The 21,377-nt window shown below is 39.8% G+C and overlaps 1 protein-coding gene across 3 annotated transcripts in view; it reads left to right on the top strand.

Moving 5' to 3' along the window:
- ksr1a (kinase suppressor of ras 1a) overlaps positions 1 to 12,970 on the top strand; it is a 35,635-nt gene extending 22,665 nt beyond the window's left edge. Inside the window, exons 5-21 of one of the 3 annotated variants that reach the window (XM_050040805.1) lie at positions 561 to 742; positions 2,038 to 2,107; positions 2,245 to 2,328; positions 2,489 to 2,550; positions 2,638 to 2,747; positions 3,311 to 3,479; positions 3,800 to 3,841; positions 4,199 to 4,247; positions 4,327 to 4,390; positions 5,595 to 5,882; positions 5,965 to 6,161; positions 6,263 to 6,359; positions 8,244 to 8,377; positions 8,781 to 8,912; positions 9,048 to 9,183; positions 9,338 to 9,471; positions 11,297 to 12,970. In XM_050040805.1, the coding sequence (XP_049896762.1) occupies positions 561 to 742; positions 2,038 to 2,107; positions 2,245 to 2,328; positions 2,489 to 2,550; positions 2,638 to 2,747; positions 3,311 to 3,479; positions 3,800 to 3,841; positions 4,199 to 4,247; positions 4,327 to 4,390; positions 5,595 to 5,882; positions 5,965 to 6,161; positions 6,263 to 6,359; positions 8,244 to 8,377; positions 8,781 to 8,912; positions 9,048 to 9,183; positions 9,338 to 9,471; positions 11,297 to 11,303 (1,957 nt within the window). In that variant the 3' untranslated portion in view covers positions 11,304 to 12,970. Of the gene's footprint in view, positions 1 to 560; positions 743 to 2,037; positions 2,108 to 2,244; positions 2,329 to 2,488; positions 2,551 to 2,637; positions 2,748 to 3,310; positions 3,480 to 3,799; positions 3,842 to 4,198; positions 4,248 to 4,326; positions 4,391 to 5,594; positions 5,883 to 5,964; positions 6,162 to 6,262; positions 6,360 to 8,243; positions 8,378 to 8,780; positions 8,913 to 9,047; positions 9,184 to 9,337; positions 10,394 to 11,296 lie in introns of those variants that run through there. The other 2 variants (XM_050040807.1, XM_050040806.1) reach the window with 2 other exon arrangements.
- Positions 12,971 to 21,377: the final 8,407 nt, after the last annotated feature.

Here is a 21,377-nt window from a genome sequence, read left to right as displayed (position 1 = left end):
GATTGGATGCACATACACAAACAAGCCACATGTTTATCCATAATATCCTGTCTGTTTATGGAAAGCTTTAGTGGGGAAAAAAACTGGGCAACGGCAGAAGTAAATACGGCTGGCATAGATCCAATGCATCTAATGCACACACACACAATCCTGCTAGTTTATCCTGGCTTTGTACACTTTGTGGTATATAACAACAGCAATCTGAAAACAGGTCACAGGTCTGATTGCTGATTGAACAGAACTCAAGATTAAAACAAACAGATTCTTTTTCTAACGAGGATTACTCACGTGCGTGTGTGTGTGTAAATCACAGAGCTGGCACTGCTCAGCGCATCAGTCCTTGTGACTTCAGTCTGGGTGTTAAGCATGTCACCCTGTCTATCCCGTGCCAGTGCTATTTAGGTACTCCAACGTGCCTCTCTCTAGCCCTTACATAACCTGTCCCGAACAGTCTGGTGTTCCAGCGATGCTGCAGATCCGCTGTAGCATCCAGTCTTAGTTTGTTGCCAGTGAACTGGACCCACTGATGCTCACATTTCTTTAACTTTCCTCCTCTCCAGGTGTGTTAAAAAGAATAAGCTGTTACTGAATATGCAAGTTAACGGGAATGGATGTGAGGACTCGCCTTCTCGTTACCCTGTCATGTCTGCGCGCACTCCTGGAGTCCTCCCAGCTGCCACCTCAGCATCCTACAACCTGCCTGGCACGCCCACCCTCATGGAGGAGCACAGCACCATTAAGAGTGAGTCATGCTCATCGTGTATATATTCTTTTATTTTGCTGATTTGGTGAATATGCATTTCAGCATCACCACGCGACCTGTAACAATTAATTGATTAATTGATTAGTTATCAACTATTAAATTAATCGTCAACTAATATGACAATCTATTCATCAGTTTGAGTATTTTCAAAAAGGTCTCATAATTTTGGGTTATGGACAAAACAAGGCACTAGAGGATGTAATCTTGAGCTTTGGGAAACACTGATTAAGATCTTTAACCATTTTCTGACATTTCATAGGCCAAACAACTAATTGATTAATTGAGAAAATAATTGACACATTAATCGATAATGAAAATAATCGTTAGTTGATACCGTAAACACCAACACCCACCCACCCTCAGCTCTAATACTAACACGTGCAACTTCAAATGAGTTCCTGGGTATTAGCCTAACAGTGACAGATGGAGTCTCTTACAACCATTTCCAAATCCAGTGTTATAGACCCACCCAGGTCATGCTCTGTTTCGCATATGTACATATACTCCATATGATCAGGAAGCACAAAAGGTCTAGTAAGTTATATTTCAAAATAGAGAAATGTTTTCTATAAAATAAGACTGTGACAGTTTTAATCCTCCTTTCACTTTAAAACAAAACCAGAGGAAAATGCCCTCCAATGAATGATTAGGGAAAAAGTAACTCTCATTAAAGAATTACTGCAAGGCCTTAAATCATAAGATCAAGTCATGAGTGGAAAAATATATTTACTCTTTCATCTATGACAATTTCCAAATCCAGTGTTTATTATGTGTTCATTTATGCAGTTCCAGGACTCTTAAGGGACCCCAGTGTGCAGAAATATTCCACTAACATTTTTGAAAAATGGCAATGCAGCTCTTTCCTCGCAAAAATATAGCCTCACTTTGGAGCATTATTTAGCCTATTCCCAACAAAATAATGTCATCTAGTTACATATGATACATACTAGCTTTAAAACTGACCCTGCTACAGCTGATTTTATCTGCTAGTCTGCCCAGCTCCTTGCCTTTGCAACATTCAGCTTGTCTGTACTACCTGGTGCGGTCGAAACTGAACCGCACCATTTTCACAATAACTGTGGGTTTAAGGTATCAAATGACAAGGTAAAATTTATTTAAATATCAATCACCATTGTCATCTTTGACCCCTTTCCCCGACAGCAGGCCTGCACTGGGGTCATGTCATTAGATATGTCATAGATACCAGTCTTTCTCGACATAACCCAATCCTCCCCTTGATCTTTCTGTCCTTCCATCTCTTTCTTCTTGGCTAGATAACGTAGCAGTGCATCGCAGCTCCCCACAAGCAGTGAGGAGGGACATCGGCCTAGCAGTCACACACAGGTACATCTTTCTCTTACACACGATATGTTCTGTCCTAAGCTTATGTCATGATAAAGCTAACAAGCTAGAATTGTTTTTAATAAAATAATACATAATTTAATACTGCAGGTTTGATAGCATTTCTTGTGTTCATGTAGGTTTTCAACCAAGTCCTGGCTGTCCCAGACGTGTCAGGTGTGCCAGAAGAACATGATGTTTGGGGTGAAGTGCAAACACTGTCGGTGAGTTAAGCACTTTCTCAACTTTAAGTGTTTTGTTATTGACCGAGACAGTAGAACAGTAGCATGTTAGGAGGAAACACAGTAGCTCTGACAGGATTCAGTTCAGGAGCCGGACTAGAAGAGATACCACATGCTGATATTCTGCCAAATATCTGTTCAGGTTAAAGTGCCACAACAAATGCACCAAGGAGGCCCCATCCTGCAGAATCTCATTTCTACCAAGTAAGCTTTGTTTCATCCTCAATCTACGGTTGATCGACACAATGCGTTGTGCGTATACATCGTTAACATTTCCAATTTCTCTTCTAGTTGCCAAAATTCGGAGGACTGAGTCTGTTCCTTCTGATATAAACAACCCTGTGGACCGGCCGCCAGAAGCACCGCAGTTTGGCACACTACCGAAGGCCATTACGAAAAAGGTAAAATAAGGAGTCCTGAATTATAGCACACACAATCACTTTATGTAGAACTTAAAAACAGCGCTGATTTATAGTGAATTTACAAAAGATGACACCAAGATAGAAACCATGTAAATCAATGAAGCCACAGTGTGGGATGTCACTGAAGTGCAAGACTTGAGTTTTGTCTCTGGCACTTAAGCATTTGTATGAAAATTAAGACCACATTTGCAATAATCCCCATCGGTTCCTGTTGCACAGATGATCTCTCTCTGATCCAATTCTGCATGTGTTTGTTTTAGAGGGAAGTGACAAATAATTCTGCAAGTGATTTTGCCATTGGCTTTTCAGTCTTTTCACCATCTGCCCTTTCAAAACATTGTAAAGATTAGTGAAGCTCTCCACATTTTATGCCGTCCGTAGCAATCCGTATTTCTGCCATAGCACAACGCAACAGATTTTCCTTGAAATCGCACAGACTGCTACAGTGTAAAATAAGAGTAAAACAAAGTGTTGAAGCTGTCGAAGTCGTCTTAGACATGAATTCTGATTTGTGTCGTTTGCGTCTGTCTCTGCCCAACTAGGATCATCCTCCTGTGCTGAACCAGCTGGACTCCAGCAGCAATCCGTCCTCCACCACCTCGTCCACACCTTCCTCCCCTGCACCCTTCCAGCAGAGCAACCCCCCCAGCGCCACCCCACCACCCAACCCCTCACCCAAAGGCCACCGGGACAGCCGCTTCAACTTCCCAGGTAAGCGTCACAGATGCCTGGGTACACAAACACAAGTATAGATAACCTGATAAACACAAACAAACCCAAATGAAATGTGCATGTTAGCATTGTACTCTGAATTTCTCCTTATTACACATTTTTTCCCTGAATAACTTTTCCAGTTTAACAGTATTAATGTGACACAAACATGCTTCTCTTCCCTTCTCTCTCCATATCTGACATTAACACTGAGGAACAACTGTGCTTTTTACAAGATCTGTCACCTCAAAGCTTCTCTAACCAAGAGTCTCCTTCCCTGCCATGCTCGCTGGTCTTTCCCTTTCTCTTTTTTGCAAAAGCTGCCTGTTACTTTCAGCATAGACAGCAGTTTATCTTCCCCGGTGAGTTGACGGTCTGAAAGTGTCACTGCTGCACTGTCATTCTCCCATCATTCCACTCTTCAAACTTTAGATTCCCCGTAGCTCTCTCCGTCCTCTGCATGTTTGCTTTTAGGGTGGGAGCAGTAACAGTTACTGTTGCTATCTTTCACCAGTGTGTGCCAGCACAAGGATTGCATGTTGTCACTTAACGGCCTGTAACACCATCTGCTGGTGGTAGTGGGGAATTGCATGAGTAGAAATGTCATGTATGCGGTGTGCCATGAGGCTTTCCGAAGGGGAAAGGGGGCCAAACATAAGAGAAATAGACTTTTTTTTCTTCTCTTATTTCTTGTTAAACTGTCTTAATTTTCTTTACAGATGTATCCAGTCCTGCTCATTTGCACCCTGATGTTCTCCAAGACTCGGTGTAAGACATTTATTCAGTAGCTGAATTGTTCAGTTTTTCTTGAATTTCACGCCTCTGATATCAATTCTCTGTATCACAGCAGTGAGATCGAGCAGTCAGCGGATGACATTCATGCTGAGCTGGTAGAGGATGAAGATGAAGAGGTAATGTGCAACATGACTTAGTTCAGGTTTTATTGTCAGTGTAATGTTGTTCTGAGTCATATTTCTGTATCTTTGCATCATATTCTGTTCAGCTTTTGGGGACTGATGATCATCGACTAATGTCCATTCAAGGTAGCACAGGGATGGGAAAAGAAATAAAATTAGCTGATTGACTGAGAGACTCAGACAACTCAGATCAAGCATGGGATAAGTGAAAGTTTAATTTCATGATTATCCTGGTCAAAATAATTGCAATTCACTTTATTATCCTGATATTCATCAAATTATGCTTAAAACTCTTAAATGGCAGTGAAATATACTGAAATCATTTTACATTTATTAGAGAACAAATATATTTTATTGCATCACAGATAGGACACTAATCTTTTTGTGAACATCCTTTTTCAGTCAGCACAGACTGCCCAGGCTTAGGGGCCTGTCTACGGGCGTACTGGACAGCGACGCTGTTGTCCGTGCATCTGATGATTTCTCTCTATCTGCTCATTAAGCAGATAATTGAATAATTTGTGTAACATGAGTAACAACATAATGTTTTGATTAGAAACTGTAATGTGATTACTGTATTTAGGAACAGTAAGGTGTTACATCACTTCATTCCAGACAAATGTAATGTGATTACACTGGTCATTGGTTAAGCTCATTTCTCTCAAACTGTACTGGACTGCAGTAGATGTGTTCTATGAATTCTGGCACATATGAGGTCATTTTTAGTGATATAATGATAGCATTTTTTCATGTCATTAAAATACCCAGATTGCAGGTTTCTTGTAAATAATTTCAGTGTGAATTGCCTGACATTAGCTGAAAACAATAGCTCCTCTGACATTTGTTTATGGAACCAGGTCGACTTGTTTGGCTGTGGTGATGCTTTAGCTGTGGTGTTATTAATTTAACTATGAGAGTCTTGCTGACATGTAAATATCACTGTTTTATAACTGAGACAGCAACGATAAGCTGGATACAAAGGGAAAACAATACTTACAAGTCAATGCTGGCTCACATTTACCAAATATATTGACTCATCCACCATAAAACTAAATATATAACCATCCAGTAGGGAGCTCCAGCTCCCTAATATACAGTTTTGTAAGTAAACAATTTTCACTCAACTGTTTTAGGGTAGACTTTATGTTTTATCCATTTTATATGCAGAGTAGATTAACAAAACACCACCTTCTTACAGGAAGGGGAGGAGGAAATTGAGGTTGAAGATGAAGACCCCGATGCAGAGGATGATAATGAGGAAGAAGAGGAAGATGATGAGAATGAAGGGGAAGACGAGGATGATGGGGAGGACATCAGGATGAACGTAGGCTCAGATGGTGAGTGTGATGAGCTGGATGACCTGCCCAGCTCTCGGGGAAACCAGTGGAAAGGCCCCATCTCCCGCAAGGCGAGTCAGACCAGTGTGTACCTGCAGGAGTGGGACATCCCCTTTGAGCAGCTGGACCTCGGAGAACTCATAGGAAAGGTGAGGAATCGGACTCTCACGTTAATAGTGTACATATAATACTCAGAAAAGGCACTTCTGCTGAAGCTGTTTGTCCTTGCAGGGCCGCTGGGGCAAAGTGCACAAGGGTCGGTGGCACGGCGAGGTCGCTATCCGACTTCTTGAGATTGACGGGAACAATCAGGATCACCTGAAGCTCTTTAAAAAGGAGGTGATGAACTACAGACAAACCAGGCACGAGAATGTGGTCCTCTTTATGGGGGCCTGCATGGCTCCACCCCATCTAGCCATCATCACCAGGTGAGAGCAGACGCATCAAACTCACCTCTGAAATGATTCTCATTCGAATGCATGCTTTCATCTTCAATTGAATCTTTTCTCGTCTCTCTCCGCATCCACAGTTTCTGTAAAGGGAGGACGCTGTATTCAGTTGTAAGAGACACTAAAAACACTTTGGATATTAATAAGACAAGACAAATTGCTCAGGAGATTGTAAAGGTAATTTTTCTTTCTTCTATTCATTGATGCATTTGTAATGATCTAAATGAGAACTCCAGTATTTTTCAACCTGGACCCTGTTTGTGACTTTTGGGAACAACAGTTTTTAAAAGTAGTACAATGCTGAGAGAAAGGGCTGCAGCCAGCAGCACCAAAACAGGCTACAATGTAACCACTTGAGGCTGGTGCACCTCTTCATTTAACCTTTTTTGTCACAGATTGTTATAATAAGTGTCTCACAACATTACGGAAATGACCCTACAGAGAAATGAAAGAGTTTTCTGTACCTTTCACTTATCCTGGTCTGATTTGTGTCCAAGTCTCGCTGAAGAATAAGTCTCGTTCTGAAATCTCACGAGAGATGACTTGTTGCAGGAACTAAATGGTGGAAACACAAGTGCGAGTTGGAAGGAGGAGTACCAGTAATAGTTTCTTGCGTTGGAGAACAAAAAATGTATCTTATTCCTATCTGAAAGATTTCTCATGTCATGGCAGAGTTTGATCACCAAAATCTAATCACTTCATTGTTTAGTTAAAGTGAATATTTGCGCCAAATTTGAAGAAATTCCCTCAAGGCCTTCTGGAAATATTACGTTCACTAGAATGGGACAGATGGACAGACATACAAACAACCCGAAAATATAATGCTTCCGGCCAAGGCAGTCACCGGAGCAGAAGCATAAAAACAAAAACAAACAAACAAACAACAAAAAAATCAAATATGAATTAGTTAAAAACCAAGCAAACTAAAAAGACAGTATGAACATATGGCAAACAGGTTGGATACTGCACACATTTATGTATATTTACATACATGCATACATGCAAGTACACATATAGACATATACTCATATACATATACATGTATTCAGGACAAAGACAGACCAGGTTCCTTTCATTGAATTAGAAAATTGTTGTTCCTACGAGTCACTTAGATACAAAAACATTACAATTACAATTTATTTATTTAAGGTAGGGACAGTACATATTAATGAACATAGTACAGTAGTACATGTAAATATGCCAGATTGTAGCCCACGGCTAATTTCCATCTGTCGTCCCTAGGCAGGTTGTTGTTACATTAGTAACGTAAAAACAAAATGCATAAATAGCACACGAGATACAGTAGAAACATGGAGAAACAGTACAGATATACACATAGTAAATAGTAGAACTGTAGAAAACATTCGAATACATCAGGAGTGACTGAGGAACTAGATCAGGAGTGACCATAGAAATTGAAAAGAGGTTGAAAATTGAAATTTCATTGTATTGCACATTTCATTATATTGCACATACAGTGGTGTGAAAAAGTGTTTGCCCCCTTCCTGATTTCTTACTTTTTTGCATGTTTTCCACACTTAAATGTTTCAGATCATCAAACAAATTTAAACATTAGTCAAAGATAACACAAGTAAACACAAAATGCAGTTTTTAAATGAAGGGTTTTATTAATGAGGAAAACATGCAAAAAAGTAAGAAATCAGGAAGGGGGCAAACACTTTTTCACACCACTGTAGCCCTATTATATTGCACCAACCCTGTTGCACATAACCCTATTCTAACATGGGAAAATAAGGTCCAGGTTGAGTTCCCCATTAAGCACTGACATGTTGTGTTTTCCAGCCCTGAAGTTACATGCCAAAAAAAATATTTTCATTATAAGAAACAAGATATCTGTATTATAAATAGGTCAGAGAAATTAAATATGACATTGTTTATTAGATATGTTTCTGTTTTGGAATATATTTCTTTGTGCGACCTGAATATGAATAATTAGTATTTTGCCTGTCCAGGCTAATTCTTTAGGCTACGTGTATGAAAAGTTCACACCACAGCAAAAAGACAAATAGTCCATAACTGTCACTTTGTCTCCTGATGCAGGGAATGGGCTATCTGCACGCTAAAGGCATTGTTCACAAAGACTTGAAGTCAAAGAATGTTTTTCATGACACCAATAAAGTCATAATCACAGACTTCGGGCTGTTTGGCATCTCTGGAGTTGTTCAGGAGGGAAGGTAAGAGACGCCACTCGAGAGGCCTTAAAAACAGCCAAAGTGCTGTTTCACACCACACTGCTATTACCTGGGGAGGGCCAGTGATTTGTAATAATTGCTGAGGTCCACAGTGGCTCCAGTCCTGCAGGCATCTCCCCTGTCAGACAGTATTTTTTGCCCATATTGAAGTCTCCTGATTGTAAAATACTTTGCAGCACACTCCTGTTTTTTGAAGAACATTTTGAACACAAAGCCTCCTAATGTTGTGTATGGCTTCATGAATAGCTTTTGTGCACAGGAGTTGGAGATGGACTACATTTAGTTAATGCATTTTCCACTCTAGTTAATGCATCTATCCACTGAGATTTTCCACTCCATTTGATTTGTTACTGACAAATGTGTACCTTTTTTTTTTTTTATCCAGGCGTGAGAACAAACTAAAACTTCCACATGGCTGGATTTGTTATCTCGCACCAGAGATTGTGCGCAGGATGAGCCCAGGTAACAATGAGGACCGCCTTCCTTTTTCCACCGCAGCAGATGTGTACGCCTTTGGGTGAGTTCTGCCCACTCATCTTAGTTTAAGCTCTGGGGACCTACTGTTCAGTCACACCTGTTTCTGACTGAGGAGCATACTTTACTGAGTTTATCATTTGACAGAATAATCATACTTATTCTCTGCCTCTTTAAGCACCATTTGGTATGAGCTTCAAGCAAGGGACTGGCCAATCACCAACCAGCATGTGGAAGCTACCATCTGGCAGGTGGGGAGCGGAGAGGGCATAAAGAAGGTCTTGGCGGAGATCAGCCTCGGCAAGGAGGTCACTGTGAGTGTCAGTCATTCAGAAAAATATATATTTGTTCTGCTTATATAAGAGTGACATGAAGATGTGAAACTTTTTTAGGTCAATCATCATTTATAGTCCTCTGTACAGTGGACACACGTTCTGTGCTTTGACTCAAAGGGTTTTGTCTTCTCAGGAGATCCTGTCCGCCTGCTGGGCGTACGACCTGAGAGAGAGGCCGACCTTCACCCAGCTGGCCGACATGCTGGAGAAGCTGCCCAAGCTCAACCGCAGGCTCTCCCACCCCGGACATTTCTGGAAGTCTGCAGAGTAGGTATCCAGAAATGAAGGACAATGTCAAGACACTGGACGTGTGAAAACAGAAAAAAAAGATCCCTTAGTTCTCGTCACCTGGTTCCTTGTGGTACAATGGCCTGTCAGTGATGATCCTATTAGTCGCTGACTCCAAACAAAGTGAGACTGCAACCTTCAGGGGTTAAGTTTGGCGTTATATAGTCTTATTTATAAAGAAGATTCATGCATGTATTTGGTAGATATATTTTGAAAGTAACATAAATAGGTTTGAAGGATCTCATAAACTCTGTTCATCATCACACATGACCCAAATACGGTCTGTCACTGCACCACGGCATCGCTCCTCTCAGCTCTGCTGTTGCTTGCTCTTTAATGAAATGTGAAGTTTGTGGTTTATGTGTTATGTAAATGTGAATTGTAAAGTTTAATTTATTAATTGTCACACAACATTCTTGACAATTGTCTCACGATGAAAACGGCGCATTTTGGACAGAAAAAAGTATCACAAGGAACGACTGTCACTGTCTCATACATGTCGCGAGAAACATCACAGACTGTCGCGCAGTGTGGTTGGGAAATTTGTTGTCATGGCAATTTTCAGTTCCTTAAACAAGGCTGGCAGGACAAGTTAAGATGTATAAGACAGATCCAGACAGATTTAAAGTTATAAATTGTGTTTGTATTCATTTCTGTCCTCTTACGTGTGTGAAACTACTGTAATTTAGCAAGAAACAGCAGAAGGATGAGGTTAACTGTGCAATCACTCAGCTAACTCATTTCTTTGTTCTCACTGTCCAGAAGTGGGACTCAGAGGGGCATAAGTAACATTTTGGGCAGAAATGAGTTATATATATCAAATGAAAGCTCATAATAAATGCTGTCTATTGCCAAAGAGGTACTTCTAAACCAATCCAGATTTATTCATCATAAACCAAAAGACTCACTTACTTAAAATATTTTTAAAAAAATAATGTCAAAATGTTGATTTTAAGTATATTGAAGATTCAATAAACAAAGTCAGGAAAAAGCATGATCATTTTTTTGTTTTGGCTGTCCTGTAAAGTTGGTCAAATGTCACTTACACCTCTCTGATTCTCATCTAGTTATAAATATGGGTCATTTTGTGGCATGTCATCATCTAAAGCAAAGAGTAACTGTCCAAACTGTGAAACAACCAAGTAAAAATTCAGTTAAACACACACAAAAAACTTAAGTTGAGGGAATATTTAGAGCTAAAAAGTCATAACTTTCTCCCATGATGTCATCTCCACAAGTATGTGGTAATCCTGCACATTTCTGCACCACACTGGATTTCATCCTATTTTTACCCAGACCGGCTTTTCCACTTCCTGTTGCCAAACACCCTCTATGCAGTCATTGACATGACTTCATCACAACTTTTACACCATGTTTCCCACTTGTTTCCTGCTTCTTATTCATGATTTGCTTTTTCACATTCCTCTTTTCTGTCTGCTCTAAGACTACAAGCAATCATTTTATTTTGAGGGGCTTCACTACGAATCCTGTATAGTTAAAATGCCAGTTTTGTTTAGCTGGATAATGGAGGAGGTGCAAGCAAAGTTTCCTCAAAAAGGAAACAGCACATATGATTAATAGAGGTCTGCATGGTCATAACATAATGAGTCTTAAAACAGTTCTTTGATTGGATTCACACAGCCTGACCTGTTGTCCTTTAACTCATCTACTTGTATGTAATATCTTGCTGCTTTTCAAATTTATGCTTTCTTCACTGTTAAGCTGTTGCACTTTCACTAACCGTCTAACGTCTGTCTTTTTCTTTGCTCTTTTCTCTCTTTTCTTATTCTCTTTTCCAATGTAGGTTGTAGCAGTCACTCTGAAACATAAGCAATGCAAAACAAAGCCTGGGTCTGCCTTGCATGCTACTGTATCCTTAACTCTTACAGGATTGATCAAAGCATTGCCTCTGCCTGAAACAGACACTGCTTCCACTAATCCACAGTCTGATCTTCCATGTCTAACCGTTGGGGTTTCTTGTTGGGAAGAGAGGATCGGTGGAGCGAGGTGTGGCGGGAGGGGGAGGGGAGGGGACACAGCTGTCGTCCTTCACGCTTTCCCTCCTTTCGTCCAGTATCTCTTTGCCTTCCTTTTGGTTTTGTTCTGTGATGTCGTCCGGGACTCTGAGCATTGTGAATAACTGGCTTGTGGTGTCTGTGCTGAGACTGACTGGTGTGCTGTGGTCTGCGCCCGCTGACGGTCGCCCCGTCCTCGGGCCTGCTCACCTTCTCTGTGCTGCTGTGATGTGGTTGTTCTCGCCGGGGCCCTGACCGACCACACGGCTCTTTTTCTCTCTGAAACACACACAAATAAAAAAACACTGCTGGACATAAAATAGACCCTGCTACCAAATGGACCACTTCATTTATCTGTGTTTTCCCTGAGGGGGTTTATACACGTTTGCAGGCTGAGCGATGTTCTCAAACCAACTGCCTCTCTGCTCCTCTCTCTCAGTTGTGAACGGTTGTGTGATGGCATGTGGTGAGATGGCCCATGTCTAGACACAATATGCACTTTGTCAACAGGAAAAAAATAATCATGAACTCTTTTTGTTCTTGTTGTTTAGTTTGAATAGTCATATTTGCAGTGTTTTTGTTTTTCTTTTTCTTCAGGAGGGTCTCAGAGGCTCTGAGAGTGTGATATGCTCACTTGTATGTTGTCTTTTTTGGAGTATAACCTGGTAAATTCACTGATGCATCTGAAAACAGGGCACTGATGAAGACTTCTGTACGCTAAACAGCAGCTGAAACGAAAAGACACAGGTGAAATATTCCCTTCATCATTCACAATCCACATGGGGAATAGAATAATGCTGGCTATTTATGATAAAAGACTTTTTAATAATAATGTCCATCCATTGAAGTGTAAAGTGCACCTTATAAGAGTTATTTAGAAAGATCCTTCTTTCAAGAAGTCGAGCGATTTCATTCTCTGCGCAAAAACAAAAAATATAAATCAGGAACCTGGCGCAAAAGTGTCCTATATCTTCCTAAGACATTACCTCTTGTGCGCGCTTGTGTATACTGTTTGTGATTGCTGGCTTCAGTTGGCGTGCTTGTATTTATGTGTTTTGTGTGTGGGTGCACGTGCGACTGAGCAAGCGTACCGTGTCTGAACACGTAGGGTTGGTTTTGACCGCAGTAAACGTCGTGTTGCAAATCCAATGGTATGTAATGTACATACATTATTTAATGTATAGCAAATGAACATGATTCTTCTAATATTTGTATGAACATTTTTCTATGTAAAATACATCACAACATTTTTGAATAGGTACTGCTATGGCTATTACAGATGTATATATATTTATATTTTTTTCATGTATAAAAATAACTGTATAAAAGCTGTACAATTTTTTAGAACGGGCCAATACATGTTTTTTTATGTTATTGTAAAAATTCATATTTTTGTATTGCATGTGACTACCATTCTGTACACGCAGTTTCTGTTTTCATCCATGAAAGACAATAAAATGAGGCTTGTCATGTAACAGTAGAGTGGATGCAATTATTATATTGTTATAGCGCAATTATGTCCATCCTGGCAGTATACAGTAGAACTTATTTTCTCTTTTGATAACTTAGTTTTCTTGTCTAGTTTTCTTGATATATAACTGCTAGATAGAACCTTCCATTCCAACCGGGGTTCTCATCATATGTTAGCTCACTAATGCCAAAAGGCTGGTTGTCTGGTCCCCAAAAAGACTAATATACAGCTTTATTTTGAAGGAGGATATTTAGGGGAGACTTGTGGGTACCCAGAGAACCCATTTTTATTCAGATATATTGAGCTGAGAGTTCAATGGACCCCTTTGAAAATGGCTGTGCCAGATGCTCTCTCACTAAAATTTAGCCTAAATTTGGAGCCTTATTTAGCCCCCTTCCCAACAAGCTATGCCAACATGGCTGGTACCAATGGATGCCTTAGTTTGTCTAGTTTCACAAAATAGCTTGAAAGGGTAATATTGCCCCCCAATTATTTTTACCAGGGGGCCCAGTGGTGGGAGGGCAGCAATTGTATTATGGAGGCCATGACCTCCTTTGTGGACACCATAGATGTACATTCTCATCAAATTAAATTTTTAATTATGTGTTATTAATATTTAAAGTGAATATTAGATCATTCAGTTCAAAATTAAGCAGGGTTGAATGTCGAGAATCTGGTTAAGGCACTGCTAAATATAGCAAAAAAACACACATAAAAGGCCACTTTTTATCTAATAAAAATAACAAGTGATCTATCATTTAATTTCTGTATATTCCTATATATATATTCCTGTTTTTCTTATTTCTGAGAGGAACATAAGTAGTATAATAGCTGAAGAATCACCCAAAAACAAATGACAAATTAAAGAATCATGAGTTTGTACTGAGTTTTGCATTTAAAAAATATAGATATATAAATGAGAAAATGCAGACAAGCATTAATCAGTCAAATTTGTTCGACTGGGGACAAAGATGGTCGGCACATGATTTGGATTCAAAGCGTATGTTTTATTGACAACAACAATTCTGCGTTTTCAAACCAATCAATGAGGCAGGTTAGAAAGATCATTAGTGTTGAGGCTAGATGAGTGAGGATAGGCTGGTTGTTGTCTTGGGAAAAAGCTCCACTCTAAAATGTGTAGGAAGAAGAGCACACATCAGGCTCATAGGAGCACACCAGGTGGATTTCATATGCTTAGTGGTCCCACTTAGCCCCTGCATACTGTAAAACTTGTAAAATTACTGTTTCCAAGGTCAGTAATGAAGCTCATTTGAGTAGAAGGTCATGAATAAGCTTGCAGCAGCTGTGCAGTGTTCAAAATCTCAGTTTGCCTCTAGATGGCATAAAGAGCCAACACAAAGTAACAGTCATCTTCAGCCTTTGTGTTCTGAGCTGTGCTGTTTTATTACAGCAGTGCACATTTTACATCAAGTTTGGTTATATATCTTTTTGTGGCATTGTATGCTTTGAGTATTATGCAATGTTCAGGTGTGAAACAGGAGTCATTCTTTAACCCAGAACGGCTGAATCAGCTTATGTAAAAAAAAAAAAAAAAAAAAAAAGAGCTAAATCTGGAAACCACTTGAGCCTGTGAGTTTGTCAGCTAAAATGTCTGAATCTGCTCCAGCATTAATGGGAAAAAGTGACTCAGAGTGCATTCAGGAGGTCATCTCTGTATGACAGCATATTATCTGGTTAAAAAGTAACATACCAGTACTGTGGTTAAGTAAGACTGCTTGCGTCAACATTATCCAAATCTGGCTTGGAAATTTACTTGAGCCATATTTATCCAGTCGTATTCTATAGCAGAGCAGTATGGATCGTTGGCATAGGCAGTGCTTTTATCAGCTTCATAAATAAAACGTAGGCCTTGTTTTTTTTTCACATTTGTGCTTATGCAGCCTTAAGTGATGACTATCAAAAGTTTATAATATAAGGCCTTGGGAGCTGTCACTTGAATGATAAATACTGCTTCATCTGGTCCTTGAGACTTGTTATCAGTGAGGATGCATCTGAAGTGTGGCTTTGACTTCTAAGAATGATGGATTGATTTCTGCATACTGGTATCAGTCCAACTAAAAAGAAAGGACCTTGTTTCCTGGCTGATGATGCACTGCAACCAAAAGCTCTCTGACTCCAACTGGTACTGGATCACATGACCAGCATTTGGTGAGGGGGGAACTGTTTCCTTCAATGGGAGGCCAGACACAGATATTCTTTCTTCTCTGCACAGTGATCAAAGCAAATGACAATTAGCGATTTGTTTGCTTCTGTGTTTTTTTGGGGCTGTTACCCAATTCTGGACCTGATGATTTAACAGTAAGGAATATTGATGTGCAGGGCCGATGCACTTCTTTTCCTCTCAAAGACATTTAATAGAGGAACAGCGTTCAAGATTTAGGGGGATTTAGTGGTGTCTAGCAGTGAGGACTGCAGATTGCAACCAACTGAAACTGTTCATGGTTCAGGAGGTTTTAATCGGGAGCCGTATTATCCGCAGGGGTTTTGTCTTCTCCAAAACAAACAGAGCAGGTGACTGAAACTGGTAAAAACACTGAATAAAGCAGTTTCATGTTACAAATCCAGGTTTCTCCAATACTGTTTGGCACATCGCAGATGGGCCACTATAGCACCTACTAATGTGTGCTCACCTATTTTCATTTCTGATACAGATGTTAAGGAGTTTTTAACCAGAGGGCAAATTACCCGCAAAGGTCTCCTCCTCTACAACACAAATAGACCCTGTGATTTAAACCGGTAAAAAGGAGTTTTACATTTTCAAAAATCATGTTTGGCTGAAGCGCTCATCGCGAAGGGGCTAGTGACTATGGTGGCCAATGCGAAAATGCAAATGGCCCTATCTAGAGCCAGTGTTTGTTATGTCCTTTCTGGGCTCCTGCATAAACATGGTAGTGCATCATGCTGGACTCTGTAGACACACACTCTATGTTGATATAAAGGGCTCATTCTAATCTAATGAAAACACAACCACTCCTATGTTTTACACTATAGAAAACATACTTACTGTATTATGTTCCATTTCTGCCTATACATCCCCCTAAATCCTGCACACTGAACCTTTAATGAGGTTTCCTATGGCAAATCTGTCCTTGGGAAAACAATTTATGACAACTCTGAGTTGAGATTATCTACTTCAAACTGCCCTCTGCAGCCCACAATGTTAACACGAGCCAAACAGTAACTTAGTGGTTGACAGAATTGTGCCCTGGACTGCAGTGTTTCTCTCGGCTCATCAGAATCAATGAAGTGCACAGACTGTCATAAATTGTTACAGAAGATTGCAGCACTCCAGACAAGGATATTCGAGCTGGAGAAGTCCTCTGAACTCCACGACACTCTGCCAATGTCTTCTGCCGGCGATTTAGTTCATCAGAATTCAACTCGACAAGATTTCACTGGACAGCTGTCTCTAAATGACACCCTGACTTTCCCAGGACTCACTGAGACAAAATCAGTCATGTGCTGTGATGGGATTTCTACCTGCTGGGAAAATCTGGGTGCAAAACCTAAAGATAAATGCAAGACTGTACTCCCACAGAGGGCAAGATTTATTCAGCCAGCTTCGACCCTGGAATTTTGACAGGCAGCCAAAGGTGGGCAGAAACACAGACCACAACTGAAAAAAAAAAAAGTTGGTTTAAACCAGTAATAAATATTAATGAGTGGAGATGACTATAAGTTTGGACATGGGAGTATTATGAGTGCCAGGCAACAGAAAAGGGCAAAAAAAGGTCTCACATAAAGTAAGAATCTAAATAAACACCCTAAATGGCTTAAATTACTCTTCATGAGGGGGCCAGTGATGTCTACAGAGAGCAATCAAACGTGCTGAAAAATGAATTTGTTAAGCTGTTAAACTGTCTGGACAAACTGGAGGCCCAGTTTATTATTAGTGGACCACTGCCAACGGTCAACAGCGAGATCAACAAGTTTAGCAGACTCCTAGGGCTCAACATATGGCTCAGCAAAACCTGCGGTCTGAAAGGGATCAATTATATTGATAACTTCAATCTGTTCTGGGGACGCAGGCATCTTTTCAAGGCAGATGGCCTCCACCCATTGGCCAGGCCTAACATGATGCACTCTGACATATAGCAGCCACATAGTGACAGAGACAAAACATAACAGCCTCAGTGTCAGCATGCTGACAGCTTGCGGATCATTTTCCTAATTCCTCTTTCCTTTACTCTGGGATTCATTGATGAAAATGAAAGTGCTGGTTATCGCTAGCATTAAATTCAGCTCCCGCTCACTGCCATGTCACCTGTGTCCCTGAGAACATTCGGTAACACCAATCTTCCCAAGCTCTGTGCTTAACCTGGTTGCCAGATGAAAATGTTGGCATTGTACATTTCTGCAAACCACGGATAAGTTACATTCATACATTGTTCTATAGCAGATATGTTGAAACTTTTTATTTTAACAACACTATGGTTAACGTGTGGTTAGGTTCAGGCACAAAAACCACTTGGTTATAGTCATGAAAAGATCATGTTTTGGCTTAAAATAACCAGTTTTGGGGGCACATTCTCTGCTGGAAAAGCAGCAGTGTTTCAATAAAAAAAACAACTGCTTTTCATGCCACTATCCCGGCAAGAAATGCAACAATATCTTGATAAAAAAATGGCAGATGTCATGGCATTATCCCTTCTGGAAAACAGTGGCAGATTCACTAAAAAACATTTAACAAATATTTGGTGGCTAAAATGCTCCACGAAGATCCACGTTTGGTGGCTGAAAAGCCCAGGTAACACAGGAATGACTTGCTAAAAAACAATCCCAACACACAGCAATGGTTGTTTGTTGGTCTCCAACAGAAGAGACCCATCTCCCCTCTTAGGAATATCTCTAACAAATTCCGTCAGAAATTAAGTAACTGGATGTGATGTTTTAATTGATGTCACTTCAGCTGCACTGCCACATCGCAATCACAGCTATTCAAGTCAACACCAAGCAAATCTGCCTGGCATCAGTGCAGACAGGAGAGAGGATGACTAGGACAGACAGGGTCCCTACCTCACTTCCTCTACCCCCTCTTCTCTCTCCTACTGGGCATGAACATACTGCCTCATACACTGGATCACACCAGCGCCCTAAAGCCAGCTCTTCTTCTGCACATCATGTTCCTATTTCTGTTTTGATGAGTAGTAGAGTGAGCAAGATGCACTCAACTATCTGCAATCTGCAAATCTATCAGTTCTCTGTCAGCCACAGTCTTTTCTCAGCCTTCACCAAAAGAAAAAAAATGATTTAGCAAAGGATGCTTTTAACACACTAAATTTAGCTTTATAAAACAGCAGGGCTTTGGCAGGCACATCATGTTAATTAACAATTTAATCATCAAGCACAATCTTGAATTTAGGTTTTTAACTGAACTTGGCTTAATCAAATTAACAGTTGTTATTGAGTCCCAATTGAAGTTTTATAAGCAAAGCTAGAGTGCACTCACCTTAGTGTTGCTGTTGTCCTGTTGTGGTCTTTTCTTATGTCTGTTTTTGCGACGCTGTTATGTAATCGAGGATGTTCTGTAATTGTTTGTTTATGCTTTGTTAAACTGTAATTTAATCTTCTTTTATTGCTGCCCATGTCTGTGTTCTGCTTCTTATGTCTGTCTGTGTTTTATTGATATGCTTTATATCATGATTAATGTTTTTAAACTCGTTTCGTGATTTTAGGATGCCAGTCCTAGTGATGTTTATGAATAGGCACTGTGCCTGAGAAATAAAGTGAAGTAAATAAATAAAGAAAGTATTTTCATTTTGTTTAATAATTCTATCCAGAGCAGATGTCAAGTCAAGTCCATTTTATTTATACAGCCCAATATCACAAACGCCTCAAGAGATGTCTTTGCTGACATGGAAATTAGCTTCTTTTGAATATATTGCTCTTCAGTCGAACTCCTCATGTCAAGCTGTATTCTTAAACATCTTCAGGCCATCTAAATATAGTGCTAACTGTTTTAATGACTTTGCTGACCTGCTGTCTATCAACTGCACTGACTTTTACTGAATAGTTATTGTTACTGATTTTAATATTCATGGTGACAGCCCCCAGGACAGCAGCACTAAAAAACGGTGTTGTGTTCTGGACTGACTCAGCATGTGGCGGAGCCCACACACAATGAGGGCCAAACTCTGGACTTGAGTTCTAAAATTATGAACATTATTGATGCCATCGCCCCCACTAAGGTAAAGGTAGGCCCTAGTATGAAAAAAGCAACAGGGGAAATGACACACTGTTAAAAATTGATAAAAGACAGTGTGGAAAAGCTGAGTTCATGTGGCAAAAAACACATTTCCAGGTGCGTTATGACATCTATAGAGACTTCACACATATGATTTTCAACTGAGGCAGTCCTTCTCTGTCTTCATGGCCAAGCAATAATAATGCACATGCCTTTTGTTGAAAATCCTCCTGTGTCAGTAGTACTGAACTTGTATCCACTAAGCCATGCAATGAATTTGCCTCATTCTTTGCCAACAAAATTCAGAAAATAAGACAAGCTCACAGTAACTCCATACATGTATCAGGAATAGGGTCTGTCTTGTCCTTGCATCCACTGAAAACCAAATCAGTAAGCACAATGCAATTTGATCCTATTGGCTATAAAAACTTTAAAAATTGGCAACATCTAAAATCCTTCTACTGTCTTGATATTCTACCTACAGTCTTTATCAAAAATGTTTTTAACTGTCTAGTACCAGATATTGTGCAAACAGTCTTCTACACTCAGGCTTTTTCCCATATGCCCTGAACAAAGTCCTGCCCTGCAGTTAAGCCACCCTCAAGAAAGAATAATCTAGACATCTCACACTTAGTAATTTAGTAATACAGGCCTGGGCCTGTATTACTAAAATATATTATGTAGTAAAATGTATCACCAGAGTGAATGAAAAACTGTGTTATATGTTCTGTAACGATGCCAAACTAGTTTGATTTCTATTTTAAGATACTGGTTCCCCAGGGCTCTGTTCTGGGGCATCTCCTGTTTAACAGCTGCATGCTCCAAAAATGTTAACCATCATGGTGCAGATGACTCTGATCCCACACAAGCATTGAGTATGTGCCTTTGGATCCAAAGAACAATGATTAAAAGTCAGTAGCTGCTACCCTCTAATCACTAATCTTAGTGTAGTCAAAACCAGCCTTAAGAATGTATCAAGTATTAAATGACTTCTGTCTCAGAAGAATTTAGAAAAAGGTTTGGTTTGACCACTGTAAAGCTGTCTTTACAGGTCCCTCTAAATAGCCAATCAGACAGCTGCAGCCATTTCAGGACACTGCTGCTAGAGTCCTCACTAAGACCAGAAGAGTATCAGTCAAGTTCTCAGATCTTTACACTGGCTTCCTGTGTTTCAAATTATTTCTTTTATTATAGTGCTGTTGAGTTTTAGAACGCAGAATTGTCAATGACCAAAATACTTTTGTAATCCACTGTTGCATTATGAACCATAACCAAAACCTATTGCCACTACATTTTATTAAGTTACACTTGGGGTGCTATTTATTATTAAGCGCTGTACTGTGATTTTTATTCTGCTGTTTGATTTGTCTTATTCTATGTTATCTTATTTTGATCTTGTTTTTTTACTCCTTTTAAAATCCTATTCATGTATGTCTTTTTATATTGTCTTGCTTTGCTTTTATATCTTTTCTTCATTTCTTTCTGTCTTATATATGGCACTTTAACTAGCTTGTACAAATGAAGTTGCTATACCTTTGCTATAGTTGTTACCGACAGATGGGACTTTCCGTCACTCACGGGAAGATGTGTGAGGCTTTAAAGATTCTGCATTTCTTCTATTCTCACTTCCTCTCAAATATATTTAGCCTGATTTCTGTCTTATCTTATTAAATCAGCATTTAGGGTAAAGGCTAAATTAGCAATCAGTATTATCTATGTGGGTAATTTTATATTTCTAAGCGCAGTGAAAAATTTCAGAAACGTTTTCCTCTCCAACTATAAAAAAACAGCCGCTTAACTACTTTTTTTGTAAAACCAAAAACTAATCTAACAAATACTGTATGTTCACTGTGGTCAAAGAGAGCTCATTATGAATGGCAATGTGCTGTAAAATAAGGAATTTATGTGGTGTATTACATCAGAATATCAACTTGTATTGCATTTAGAGGCCAGCCACAGTAACTCATAACACTACTTATGACAGTCTTGCATGCTTGTAACCTTGCCTCTGCCCTTTGGCTCCTGTCTTGAATGTTGCTATAGTGTCATCTGCAGGGATGAGGCAACTTTCAAAAGCAAGCATTTCACTCTAAACATTCAAGTTACACATGCAGGTGCAGACACTCACAGCAGAAATGACTACAAATCACACAGGAAACACAAAGGTACCGTTACAGAGGAAACAAGAAGGGGA

This window comes from Epinephelus moara, chromosome 3 (genome assembly GCF_006386435.1).
Source record: "Epinephelus moara isolate mb chromosome 3, YSFRI_EMoa_1.0, whole genome shotgun sequence".
NCBI lineage: Eukaryota > Metazoa > Chordata > Actinopteri > Perciformes > Serranidae > Epinephelus > Epinephelus moara.
The sequence above is the reverse complement of the archived record's forward strand: the minus strand, read 5'-3'. Positions and strand labels throughout refer to the sequence as shown.